Below are 14,332 nucleotides of genomic sequence, written 5' to 3'. Positions count from 1 at the left end.
GCCTCAATAAATTGACTCAACCCCCTCACTCAGCAAAGCACATCCTACTTCACCAATGTGTCAGGTTTACACTCCTCATACCGACGACCCTTTTATTTCTGAATGAGATTCCTCATTAGTGTTAAATTAGGGGAAGTGTTGTATTGTAAACTTATGTCCGTCGAATTGAACCCACCAATGTAAGACCCTCACAGCCAGCAGATGGAGAAGACTTTCACCCAAACAGGCCAGGCTGGATTAGAATTCAGGTCCTCAAGGTGAAAGATCAGTATTTAATGCCCACCTCATGCACCCCACGTCATTGAAAATATCCCGATCATAAAATCACTGTTTCCCAATCAAGGCAAGCACTCTACACTTAGATTTCCAAAGTTCATTTTAGCATAACAAAGAAAACAGGAGTTGTGGTTGTTTCCGACGGAATAGATTTGAAGCTTGAATGGAATCCAGTAACGTCCACTGATTGTTGTAGCAATGAAATAGCAAAAGGGAGAGGTGCGACTAGATCGTTTACTGGTCAGCTTTTATACATTGGGCCATGGAGTTAAAGCCACAGTTGTGATTTGTTGCCCATCCTTCCCTGCTACAAGCCACCACCACCCCCATTCCTACACTAAGCGTGGAGAATTTGCCGTAAATACAAACTCAAATTTGCTTGGACAGTGAGGCTGCAGTCACTTCCGTTCAGAATATAAAAGCCCTTCTGCGGAGATACTGTCTCCTAATCCCACTGTCCTGATGGGGTTGACACAAATCAGCACGGGAGTGATGAAAAACGAGATGCCTTCTCTCTGCCACACACGCACAGGGTTGGTTGGACTCAGTGTCATTTTCTTATTCTTCAGCACTGCGTCCGTTTGTGACAGAACAAATTCCTTAGGAGAATTAAGGACAACCTTCGAGGGATCGATGGTGTCAGTCCCACACGCTTGACTCCCAGCAACTCGCGCTCCAGCTGCAACAGAAGATATTTGGTTGCTCCAGTATCCATCTACAGTTGCTAGGATGTGATAGGCCAGAGTGTGGAAATGAACACGGGTTAAATCCGAATCCTTTCGCGTATTAATTCGTCCGTACTCTTTGAGGAGCCAGAAGATAATATCGCTGACCATTCCAATATCAGGAGCACCATTCCAGTGCTCTTGTGAAGAGTGAGGCCCTGAGCCAGCCTGACTGATGAACAACAGCTCCTGCTCGTTCAGGCCAATCGAATTGACAAGAGTAAGAACCTGCTAAGAAGAAGAGAAGCTGATGAGCAGAGTGATGAACCAAGAGAATGCCCAAAACACCCAGGAAGTCATTCCGACCTGTGGAAAATCAACTCTGATGGAAATCGAGCATGGTTAGCGGACTTTGGTAGCAGCTGGAATAAGGCAAGGACGTAAACAGGCAATGCCAGAGAAAAGGAGGTGGACAGTCTCTTCAACGGAGAGGACGTGGGTTGGAAACTCAACTCAGATTCATATAGGTTGCAAGTAGACTGGGACTGGATTGAGAGATGGGGATGGAACTTGTTGAGGGGGTTGAAGACAATGACTTCAATGTTCCCAACGCTTAACTGAAAGAAATTGAGACTCTTTCAGGATTGGATGTCAGGCAATCAATCTGATTGTACAGGGGCCAGGAAGAGGTCAGGAAAGGCAGTGGTGAAACAGATTGGGTGCAGTCAATGTTGGAAGGGAGGCTATTGCTGGAGATACTCTGATTATGGTAGGATAGATCCACGTAGCATTTTAATAGTCAGAAAATCAAGGATTATGGGGATAAGGCGGGAAAGTGGAGTTGAGGATTATTACACACGATCAGTCATGATCTCATTGAATAGGGAAGCAGACACGACGGGCCGAATGATGTACTTCTGCTCCTATGTCATGTGGTAGCTGGTGAGAGCATTCCCAATCAGCCAGACCATGGATGGGCTCGAGAGACGGATGGTGTGGTCGACCATGTCAATCGCTTCACATGGGTCTCAAAAAGGAGGAGTTCACCATGGTTTCTTGCTGATGTCATTTATGAATTTAATTAAGACTGTTTTAATATTGTGATTAGTGCAAAAATGATTTTCACAACATCTACATTGACTTACCAAACGCAACAAAACCAATATTCCCATTTTTTCAGTGAAATTTATCCCCATCACCTCCCACCGCCCCTCCCAACCTGCCTCTTTTTAGGGAAGAGATTCTAAGGGCAGTACTCCATTGTTCTTCATGTCTCTTCCTAGATGGTGATTGCCTGCAGGGCACTCACTATACTTAAATCACACAGAGGGTGGGATTTTCCAGTCACACTCACTCCAAAGGCTGGAAATCCCACCCAAGGTCAATGGACCTTTGCAATGTCAGTGTCCCGCCCGCTATGATCCCCGTGGTGGGTGGGGTGGGAAAATTCCACCCAGAGTAATTTGACCCTCTGGATCGAGCCACGCTGATGTTGGCTACACAAAGAGTCAAAACATTAACTCTGGTTCCCCTCGCCACAGATGCTGATAGACCGGCTGAGTTTTTCCAGCACTTTCTGTTTTTATTTCCGCTTTCCAGCATCTGTATTTTGCTTTTATAACAGCATGGCTGCACTGTCCAGCAGGGTGAGTGCACAGTGAAGAGCGGCAAGCATCCCAGCTGCCCTACTCCACCGGATCCGAGGTCAACTTTATTTTCTCAACTGTTGAGCCAGCTGAGATCAGTCAAATCAGCGGACCAACACCTTCCCGCTACTCACACCCTCACACAGAGCCCACCAACCACCAAATATAATGGTTACCTGTTCCACAATGGTGTTCATATACGTCGTGTCGGTCATGCTAGCCAGCTCCAGGTGCACTGAGATTTCATTCGGGATCTCTGAGATTAACAAACTAACCTGTCGTTTCGCAGTAAGGGAGAAAACAGAAGTCGTTACGTTAGAAATGAAACAGGCAAGAGCTGAAGTTCAGAGGAGGAGTAACATTTTGCTGTGACAAAATTATCGCAAATTCTGAGACAAGTCTAAATGCTAACCCTTCCACAAGTGGCCATGGAACATCCTAGAGCAGAAACAAGTGTTTGTACAACAATTACTGACCCACACAGCTTTCCTGCCTACATTTTATTGACAGCATCAACTCTTGTTAGCATGAGGTTCCATGGGGAGAGTCTCCCTGTAAGGGAAAAATCTCAATAGGTTAGTAAAGATTTTTAAACCATTAGACATTAAGACACTGACAGGACTACCAGCACTGAGTTAAATGACTTTAAAACAGATTTATAAGCCAACAAGAAAGCAGTTTACACACATATGAAATGCAGTAAGAGATTTACACAAGTGATTCTGATTTAAAAACACATATGCTGATATTTTGAATGTATTAATGTATTTTTAAGAATCATTGTTCACTGTGGCCAAAGGCAGATTGCTGCAAAGCATCATGGTAAAGGGCATTAGGACAAAGCCATATTCTAAGGGAATACTTAAACCGTGGAAATATGCAAGGTTTATCAACAGAGTTTCTAATAGTAAGAACATTTGTTCAAACTTGATGAATAGGGCTTATTCACTGTCCAGATAAGATGGATGCATGCCTGGACGTGGAGTCACGTGTTAGTTTGGTTTGGCAGTGCCCTGTGGAGGAATGTATGGGAACGTTCACTTTGCGGCTAACGTCTCAGGTTACGAAGGGAAACAGGATGTTGAATTAGCCAAATTGGGAAGATACATCCAGATTCTAAGGACCAATGAAATACCATTATGCCAAAGAGTAAGATGCGATTGGCTAAAGCATATGACAGGTATTACTGTTGATTTGTATATTGAAGATGATTGATTTAAAGCTAATGAAAGGCAGGAGTAATTGATAAGAAAATCTATAATTGATCTGTTTTGAATTGTATACTTTGGAATTCATTGGGGAAGTCCAGCTGCTTCAGCTGCCCCGACCTTTGATGGTTTCTCCGAGCGGCCGCTGGTCAAAATAAAGGTGACATCTTTAAATTGAGGCACTGGCTTCGTGAGTCTTGTATTGTCTGAAATTTCTGACAGTACCCACCACCTTGAAAACCCCACTAACACTCCCCCTCTGACCAGTTTAAATTTGGTACCTCAACCAAGCTCAATTCTGTAATCGCCTGATACTCAAACACAGGCACTTTCCCTGCAGGGACTGCTGATTAGCACAGCTGGTGGGATCTCTATAGATATAGAGTGAAGGAACAGGAAAACATGCAGCACACTGCAATCAGCACTTCTTGAACTGCTGACTGGGACAACTGATCAGCAAAGAAAGGTACATATATGTCCTTTAAGAGAGGAAATCAGTCCTCCTTACCCAGTCGCATGTGAATCCAGACTGACAGCAGTGATCTTAATTGGCCTCTGAACTGACCGAGCAAACCACTCAGTTGCATCAAACATACAGATAGTATCAAGGGTAATATCAATGTTATTTAGAAGTAGAAAGGAAAATATGTGCCAATTAGAAACACATTTTTGTGTGATAATGGCAGAAGGATACAATCGCAAAAAGGGAGGGGAGATCGGTGAAGTGAATTAATGTTATCAGGAACATCAGAATGGGATAAATAACATGGTTGAGTATCTTCTTGTTTTAACCCCCTTGTAACACACGTGAATCCTTACAACCAACCTCTCCAATTTGTACATGGCTTTAGTCTGACTCATTGTTTGAAAGTTTCTGGGGTTTTTTCAATACTAGATCTCACCCTCAGGATCAGGTTGGGTAGAAATTAATCCTCTCAGGGCTTTACCCTGGGCAAAAGGTTTTCTTAACATTCTCATTATTCAACACATTACCCGAGCGTCTAGACAGTCTAACTGCAATTTTTGCTGCTAGACTGTCTAGACTTGGGCTTGCATTGTTATAATGCCTGTAACACTGCAAAAACATCTCAAAGGCGGCAGCAATGTGTGGGGAGAAGAGTTAGGAGACAGAAAACAATAGTTTATTTATTAGTGCTACAAATAAGGCTTACATTAACGCTGCAATGAAGTGATTGTGAAATTCCCCTAGTCGCCACATTCCATTCAGGTCAATGCACCTAATCATCACACCTTACAGACTGTGGGAGGAAACCGGAGCACCCCCACGCAGACACGGGGAGAACATGCAAACTCCACACAGTGACCCAAGCCGGGAATCAAACCCGGGTCCCTGGCGCTGTGAGGCAGCAGTGCTAACTATGTGCCATCCTGTATTAGTAGTTAGTAACCCCCATAGTAGTTTACACTATAGATACAAGGAGGTTAATCTTTGCAATTCAAAATTACCCTGGCTCTTTTGAATAAAAGTCAGAAAAGTTGTGAAGGTTGTTAGTGGTCGAAGTTTAGGGAGGGTGTTCCAGGGACGGTGGACTCTGCCACACCACCATCGTAAGCGCGGATGCTGAGAGAGGTAGCCCTTATCCAATAACAAGTGTGCGTATGCCCTACCTCCTGGAGTCTCCTGTTTCGTTCTTCGTCCCCCTGTCCCTCCATCATGTGTAAACCGGAAAGGACAATCAGCTCGGGTTCAAACTCCTCCAGACTGGCTATGAATGTCTCCATCTCGTTCATCTCCCCGTTTGACACATCGTGCGAGAAGATGAAGCGGTTGGCTTGGGGTGCTTTAGTCTCCCCCAATGTATCCCCTACACAACAAACAGGAGCCAGCATTTAGCTTCATTCTTCACAAAGGCAGACTCTGGAATGCAATCTAATCCACAGAATTTAACATCGGTTTTCCCATTACTGGTTGCACATCAGAAATCTGACTGGGATAAAGGCTGCATGTAGTGACACTGTACCTACAGTATGAGATCAAGGTGAAAGCCTGATGCTTATAAGAGCAGAAATGCTCTTCTTCACGCAGAGCTGAGTTTTTAGCATACACCAGAAGAGGCAGATTGCCAAGAGAGAAGCACTCCCTTAGATTACATACTCAATACACCGGGAGTGTGGCTAACACACCTTCAGAGCCAAAGGGAAGATTGGTACAATGAAGTCAAGCAGATACAGTCCAATGAAACTGCTCAAACAACGTGGCCACCTCAGGATTCAGCCACCTCCTTACACGAGTCTTCTGCAGAAAGTGAAAACTCTGGAACTCCTCCCTCCTCTTCAAAACTCATCACCAATGGGGCAGCACAGTGGTTAGCACTGCTGCCTCACAGCGCCAGGGTCCTGGGTTCGATTCCCGGCTCGGGTCACTGTCTGTGTGGAGTCTGCACGTCCTCCCCGTGTCTGCGTGGGTTTCCTTCAGGTGCTCCGGTTTCCTCCCACAGTCCAAAGATGTGCAGATTAGGTGGATTGGCCGTGCTAAATTGCCCCTTAGTGTGAGGGGGACTAACAGGGGTGACATGGGTTTACGGGGTTAGGGCCTGGGTGGGATTGTTTTTGGTGCAGACTCGATGGGCCAAATGGTCTCCTTCTGCACTGTAGGGATTCTATAATTTGAATATCGGTTTGACTTTTTCTCTCCGACTCTTTTTTTAATCCCTCGGCATTTCAAAGCAAAATCTATACAAATGGTGTTTAACAGGGAGTGGGAAGATTTCCTATCTGGTCACTGACACACTGCTCTTTCTGGGATCTTTCTGTGCAGGATCCAATTGCAGCATTTCCCATCTTACAACAGTGACTACACTTCACAAGTACTGGATTGGCTGCAACACACTTTGGGACACTCGGAGACCAATGGAAGCAACTGGAGTTCTGATTGGTTCCCCCCCCCCCCGGGCCCCCAAGTTACAAATACTGTTCACTCTCAACTTACCAGCCTGATACTCCAGAATGAGGTGGTACTCATCCACCGCCTGCAGAGAGTCTGGCGGGACAATTATTTGATTGCCCAAGAGTTCATGAAGTTTGGGACCAACTGGACCACACAGCAGCACCTGCAGGCAAAACAAGCATCAACACTCATCCCAATATCTCATCACACACGCACGGGACAATGAGTTTTACAATGCATTTAGGGGGTGTTGCAGAGATGAACACAGGCAAACGCCAGCGCTGATATTGTCTGGCCGATGGTGAACTGTTTGCCACGACTGCAAGCTGCAGTCAGGTGCTCAGAGGAGGAGGAGTTTGGGAACCATACTGGTGGCAACATCAGAGCAGAGTGACTGCTGCTGCCTCCAGCTGACACTGATTCATCACCAAGAGGCCCTTCCGATAGGGGAGGCAATGGCCTAGTGGTATTATCGCCGTACTATTAATCCAAATAACTCAGCTAATGTTCTGGGGACCCGGGTTCGAATCCCATCACGGCAGATGGTGAAATTTGAATTCAATTAAAAAGAATTGTGGGATTAAGAATCTACTGATGACCATGAAACCATTGCTGATTGTCAGAAAAACCCATCTAGATCATGAAATGTCCTTGAGCGAAGGAAATCTGCTGTCCTTAACTGATCTGGCCGACATGTGACTCCAGAGCCAAACTGAAATGGCCGAGCAAGCCACTTAACTCACCGCCTTCTCAAGGGCAACTAGGGATGGGCAATAAATGCCAACAATCTCAATGTCCCACAAACGAATAAAAAAAAGCAAACAGATCAAAACAACCCCAGGATGAACCGTACAACACTGATTCAACAGATCTCTGACTGAACTAAACAAAAAGGCTTCAAAGACTGGTAATAAAAATATGAAAATCACTGAAGGTTACCACTTGTCACTCCTCCAACTCCCCCAGTGAGAGTCAGCAACTTCAGGAACTGTATCCCAGTGAGAGTCAGCACCTTCAGGAACTGTCCCCCAGTGAGAGTCAGCACCTTCAGGAACTGTATCCCAGTGAGAGTCAGCACCTTCAGGAACTGTCCCCCAGTGAGAGTCAGCTCCTTCAGGAACTGTATCCCAGTGAGAGTCAGCACCTTCAGGAACTGTATCCCAGTGAGAGTCAGCACCTTCAGGAACTGTATCCCAGTGAGAGTCAGCACCTTCAGGAACTGTCCCCCAGTGAGAGTCAGCACCTTCAGGAACTGTATCCCAGTGAGAGTCAGCACCTTCAGGAACAGAATCCCAGTGAGAGTCAGCACCTTCAGGAACAGTATCCCAGTGAGAGTCAGCGCCTTCAGGAACAGTATCCCAGTGAGAGTCAGCACCTTCAGGAACTGTATCCCAGTGAGAGTCAGCACCTTCAGGAACTGTCCCCCAGTGAGAGTCAGCACCTTCAGGAACTGCATCCCAGTGAGTGTCAGCACCTTCAGGAACTGTATCCCAGTGAGAGTCAGCACCTTCAGGAACTGTATCCCAGTGAGAGTCAGCACCTTCAGGAACTGTGTCCCAGTGAGAGTCAGCACCTTCAGGAACTGTATCCCAGTGAGAGTCAGCACCTTCAGGAACTGTATCCCAGTGAGAGTCAGCACCTTCAGGAACTGTATCCCAGTGAGAGTCTGCACCTTCAGGAACTGTATCCCAGTGAGAGTCAGCACCTTCAGGAACTGTATCCCAGTGAGAGTCAGCACCTTCAGGAACTGTATCCAAGTGAGAGTCAGCACCTTCAGGAACTGTACCCCAGTGAGAGTCAGCACCTTCAGGAACTGTATCCCAGTGAGAGTCAGCACCTTCAGGAACTGTATCCCAGTGAGAGTCAGCACCTTCAGGAACTGTATCCCAGTGAGAGTCAGCACCTTCAGGAACTGTATCCCAGTGAGAGTCCAGCCATACAACAGGGATGAGTTTTTTTTAAAAAAAAGAGTTTTTGAGAAAACATGTGATGAGAATTCAATTTCCTGCCACTGCAGCGGGCCGTCTATTTAAGCTCAAGAAAACAGAAAAAAAGACGACTAACCGTCAGATTTGGATTTGTGCTGAGCTTCTGGCCAATCAGGGCGGCATTTCCCCCCACGAAGTGCTGTAAAAAAAACCCCAGAAAAGTCAACAAACACCAGGACTGACTTCAATTTCATCAGTTTCCACTATTCACATTAAGGCTTCCAAAGTTCTCACTGGGGTAACTTCCTGTAATAGCCCCAGTATGAAACAGGAACAATTAGTGAAACCAACACTCTCAGATTGCCTTTTGCTCTTAATTCATGCCCTCATGTCGCTCCCACCCACACTGATTTCACCATATTACATAAAGTGCTGACTGCAAACAAACCGACATAAAGAAGGGCAGTTCTAGAAATGTGCTTCTGGACAATTTGCACACTTCATAGGACACCAATAATAAATACACAGGGACCCGTGTGGTGCATCGCCACCTGTGCTGATGTCTGCCTTCTACTTTTCAGCTTCTCAGGTCGCATCCACGTTGAGGGTCAGTTCACAAACTGTCACTGCAACTACTGACCTTTACTGAGGTTCAAGCCTGGACAGAGTTTGAGGCATTAATACCAAGTTCTTTTCAGTTCTCACATGATGTTAAAGGTCGCCAGAGTGATCAGTCAGTCCACCTTCAGCAACTGTCCCCCAGTGAGAGTCAACACCCTCAGGAACTGTATCCCAGTGAGAGTCAGCACCTTCAGGAACTGTATCCCAGTGAGAGTCAGCACCTTCAGGAACTGTATCCCAGTGAGAGTCAGCACCTTCAGGAACTGTATCCCAGTGAGAGTCAGCACCTTCAGGAACTGTATCCCAGTGAGAGTCAGCACCTTCAGGAACTGTATCCCAGTGAGAGTCAGCACCTTCAGGAACTGTATCCCAGTGAGAGTCAGCACCTTCAGGAACTGTATCCCAGTGAGAGTCAGCACCTTCAGGAACTGTATCCCAGTGAGAGTCAGCACCTTCAGGAACTGTATCCCAGTGAGAGTCAGCACCCTCAGGAACTGTCTCCCAGTGAGAGTCAGCACCTTCAGGAAATGTATCCCAGTGAGAGTCAGCACCTTCAGGAACTGTATCCCAGTGAGAGTCAGCACCTTCAGGAAATGTATCCCAGTGAGAGTCAGCACCTTCAGGAACTGTATCCCAGTGAGAGTCAGCACCTTCAAGAACAGTCCCCCAGAGAGAGTCAGCACCTTCAGGAACTGTATCCCAGTGGGAGTCAGCACCTTCAGGAACTGTATCCCAGTGAGAGTCAGCACCTTCAGGAACTGTATCCCAGTGAGAGTCAGCACCTTCAGGAACTGTATCCCAGTGAGAGTCAGCACCTTCAGGAACTGTATCCCAGTGAGAGTCAGCACCTTCAGGAACTGTATCCCAGTGAGAGTCAGCACCTTCAGGAACTGTATCCCAGTGAGAGTCAGCACCTTCAGGAACTGTATCCCAGTGAGAGTCAGCACCTTCAGGAACTGTATCCCAGTGAGAGTCAACACCTTCAGGAACTGTATCCCAGTGAGAGTCAGCACCCTCAGGAACTGTCTCCCAGTGAGAGTCAGCACCTTCAGGAAATGTATCCCAGTGAGAGTCAGCACCTTCAGGAACTGTATCCCAGTGAGAGTCAGCACCTTCAGGAAATGTATCCCAGTGAGAGTCAGCACCTTCAGGAACTGTATCCCAGTGAGAGTCACCACCTTCAGGAAATGTATCCCAGTGAGAGTCAGCACCTTCAAGAACAGTCCCCCAGAGAGAGTCAGCACCTTCAGGAACTGTATCCCAGTGGGAGTCAGCACCTTCAGGAACTGTATCCCAGTGAGAGTCAGCACCTTTAAGAACTGTATCCCAGAGAGAGTCAGCACCTTCATGAACTGTATCCCAGTGAGAGTCAGCACCTTCAGGAACTGTATCCCAGTGAGAGTCAGCACCTTCAGGAACTGTATCCCAGAGAGAGTCAGCACCTTCAGGAACTGTATCCCAGAGAGAGTCAGCACCTTCAGGAACTGTATCCCAGTGAGAGTCAGCACCTTCAGGAATTGTATCCCAGTGAGAGTCAGCACCTTCAGGAACTGTATCCCAGTGAGAGTCAGCAACTTCAGGAACTGTATCCCAGTGAGAGTCAGCACCTTCAGGAACTGTATCCCAGTGAGAGTCAGCACCTTCAGGAATTGTATCCCAGTGAGAGTCAGCACCTTCAGGAACTGTATCCCAGTGAGAGTCAGCAACTTCAGGAACTGTATCCCAGAGAGAGTCAGCAACTTCAGGAACTGTATCCCAGTGAGAGTCAGTACCTTCAGGAACTGTATCCCAGTGAGAGTCAGCACCTTCAGGAACTGTATCCCAGTGAGAGTCAGCAACTTCAGGAACTGTATCCCAGAGAGAGTCAGCAACTTCAGGAACTGTATACCAGTGAGAGTCAGCACCTTCAGGAACTGTCCCCCAATGAGAGTCAGCACCTTGATATGAGTAAGAAGAAAAGATGCAAATAAAAAGCAGGTATTTTTTAAAAAATCATGGCCAAGCTAACATCTGGTCCCAGAGTCACAGAACCCTAGTTCGGGAAGGTAACTTATTTTGCAAATTCACAGGAATAAGCGGCAAGACTTTAGCATAAGTAAGTACCCTCGAGTTGTGGTGAAAACATTCACATGTTTATGTAAATATTACAGGGCCACAATGATTTCCCAAACCACTCAGTATACTGGCTTCCGGGGGACTGGAGTTAGAAAAACCTCTGGCCCTCCTTTGTCAGTTCATCCCTGAATTTTCCTCTCTTGTTCCAGCTATTGTATAAATGTTATAATATGATGATATTAAAGAGGCCCTGTCTACCTCTTTCATGTTAATGCACTAATCAGATAGTCTGCTCATCTATTTGTAGGATCTCTGCAAAGTTTACCTATGCAATGAAGAATAATTCATTAACTGCGAAGCACTTTGATATCCTCAGAATATGGATGGCACAGTGGAAATATAATCTCTTATCAGATTCCTTCCCGCTCTCTACAGCGGTCCGGATAATATTCATTCTCCCAGAATCTCAAGGTTGCATAATTCCTAACCTCCCTCAACAACTTGCGCCTTGAATGCCGACCCTTCCTATTGGTGTCATCTAAAATATTGGTTTTGATTTATCTCGTTTTCTCTTTGTTCAAGCTGGGCACTGATTTGTACTGAGGGTGTTGGCGTGTATGGGTGTTGGCGTGTATGGGTGTTGGCGTGTATGGGTGTTGGCGTGTATGGGTGTTGGCCTGTCAGCTGGATTGCTCAATAAACAAAAGCTGCACCTTAGCTCCTGGTAATTCGGACGCAGTCTGTGCAATTTTCTGAAAGAGCTTTTTGTCAGCGAAGAATCGTTCAGCTGCAACTCCTTTCTCCATGAAGTAGGAGAAGGTTTCCGTCAGGTCTTCCCTTGATTGAAGAGTGTCGTGATCCACATTATTCCCAGCATCCAAGCCCAGCGCTTTCAAGAGTCCAATTCCACACACCACCACATCCACACAGGCATTCACTCTAGCCAAGAGAAGGGGAGAAGCAGTCAGCCACATGGAGCACTACCCAGTCACAGCAGAAGCTGGAAATCTGAAATAAAAACAGAAAACTCGGGAAATACTCAGCAGATCTGGCGGAGGCATGGCACGGTGGTTAACACTGCTGCCTCATCAGTGTCAGGGACCCGGGTTCAATTCCCAGCTTGGGTCACTGTCTGTGCGGAGTTTGCACGTTCTCCCCGTGTCTGCGTGGGTTTCCTCCGGGTGCTCCGGTTTCCTCCCACAGTCCAAAGCTGTGCCGGTTAGGTGCATGGTCCATGCTAAATTGACCCTTAGTGTACCCGAACAGGCACCGGGGTGCGGCGACTTTCGCAGTAACTTCATTGCAGTGTTAATGCAAGCCTACTTGTGACACTAATAAATAAACTTAAACTATCTGCAGAGAGAGTTAACGATTTACGTCGAATATGAATTAAAGGAGGGTAGAAAGGTGATGGATTTTATGCTGTTAAAAGGGTGGGATTGGAGAGGAAGATCAAAAGGGAACAAGGTGGGAGACTGAAGAGATTAAATGACCAAGTTGTCATGGGGCAAAGGGAGTGGCGGTGCTTAATTAAAGAAGCAATAACCAGAATGTGAATGCCAGAATAATTAAACATGAATCCGGATTCTCTCCCAGTGTCTGCTTTCCCAGACTGAGGAGAAATCCATGTCAATGTGGAGGGCGGGCGGCTGACTCACCCCACAGCCACCCTGCTCCAGCTGCTGCTGGGGGCTCGGATCAGCGAGTCCCAGGCCTCGGCCAACACGTCCTCCGGCGCCCGCATCACCGACAGGCCGAACAGGTAATCGGACAAGAACTGCGCGGCGTCCCCGGGACCGAGCATCGGGTAGTAGGTGATCAGGAGATTCATGACGACGGCCACCAGCGCCGTCGCCGCAGCGATTCGCCACATCCTGCACCGGCGGCTGAACACCGCGAGCCCGACTGCAAGCCGGCGCCCCACCGGAAACTAGGCCGCGAGTCACCGCCTAACCCGTCCTGGCAGCCCCGCGCCTGCGCATTGCTGCTCACCTGGGCAATCCAGCGCCTGCGCACTGCTCGCCACGCAGGCAGCCTGGCGCCTGCGCACTGCCGGTTACCCTGGCCGCCGGTTACCATGGTGACCGGGCCTTGGCGCTGCTGAAGCCTGATTTTTTACTCTGAATGATGGCAGCTTTTAACAGCCCCAGAAACTCGGTTAAAAATAGATGCGGAACCGAAAGAGCGCGTTAATCAGCGATTTCCAGCATTTTCCTTTCCAACTAGTTTTCATGTCCATGATTCAAACGGATGCCTTGTTTTGTTCTTCTGAAAAGAGCAAAACTTAAAACTAACAAATCCAGACGAACTCTGATTCGAAATTTACTATTAAAACAAATGGTGACAATGGGTTTCATGGTGTGGAGATGCCGGCGTTGGATTGGGGTAAACACAGTAAGAGTTTTAACAACACCAGGTTAAAGTCCAGCAGGTTTATTTGGTAGCAAATGCCATTAGCTTTCGGAGCGCTGCTCCTTCGTCAGATGGAGTGGATACCTGCTCTCAAACAGGGCACAGAGACACAAAATCAAGTTACAGAATACTGATTAGCTGTAAAGATTCGCATTCTAATCAGTATTCTGTAACTTGATTTTGTGTCTCTGTGCCCTGTTTGAGAGCAGATATCCACTCCATCTGACGAAGGAGCAGCGCTCCGAAAGCTAATGGGATTTGCTACCAAATAAACCTGCTGGACTTTAACCTGGTGTTAGAACATAGAACATAGAACAGTACAGCACAGAACAGGCCCTTCGGCCCACAAAGTTGTGCCGAGCTTTATCTGAAACCAAGATCAAGCTATCCCACTCCCTATCATCCTGGTGTGCTCCATGTGCCTATCCAATAACCGCTTAAATGTTTCTAAAGTGTCTGACTCCACTATCACTGCAGGCAGTCCATTCCACACCCCAACCACTCTCTGCGTAAAGAACCTACCTCTGATATCCGTCCTGTATCTCCCACCACGAACCCTATAGTTATGCCCCCTTGTAATAGCTCCATCCACCCGAGGAAATAGTCTTTGAAC

At 47.0% G+C, this 14,332-nt stretch overlaps 1 protein-coding gene across 2 annotated transcripts; it reads right to left on the bottom strand.

Moving 5' to 3' along the window:
• Positions 1-358: 358 nt before the first annotated feature.
• On the bottom strand, positions 359-13,265 carry adpgk (ADP-dependent glucokinase). 2 transcript variants are annotated; one of them, XM_078199901.1, is made up of 7 exons: positions 12,966-13,265; positions 12,021-12,246; positions 8,768-8,830; positions 6,746-6,866; positions 5,425-5,621; positions 2,764-2,862; positions 359-1,232 (listed from the first exon to the last, which is right to left on the bottom strand). In XM_078199901.1, exons 1-7 carry the CDS (start codon positions 13,178-13,180, stop codon positions 675-677), a joined length of 1,479 nt encoding a protein of 492 aa, XP_078056027.1. In that variant the 5' UTR covers positions 13,181-13,265; the 3' UTR covers positions 359-674. The 2 variants fall into 2 exon arrangements, with proteins under 2 accessions (XP_078056027.1, XP_078056028.1); XM_078199902.1 differs by having other exon boundaries at positions 359-1,229.
• Positions 13,266-14,332: the final 1,067 nt, after the last annotated feature.

The sequence above is a fragment of the Mustelus asterias genome, chromosome 29, assembly GCF_964213995.1.
Source record: "Mustelus asterias chromosome 29, sMusAst1.hap1.1, whole genome shotgun sequence".
Taxonomy (NCBI): Eukaryota; Metazoa; Chordata; class Chondrichthyes; order Carcharhiniformes; family Triakidae; genus Mustelus; species Mustelus asterias.
This window is presented reverse-complemented; position numbering and strand designations above follow the sequence as displayed.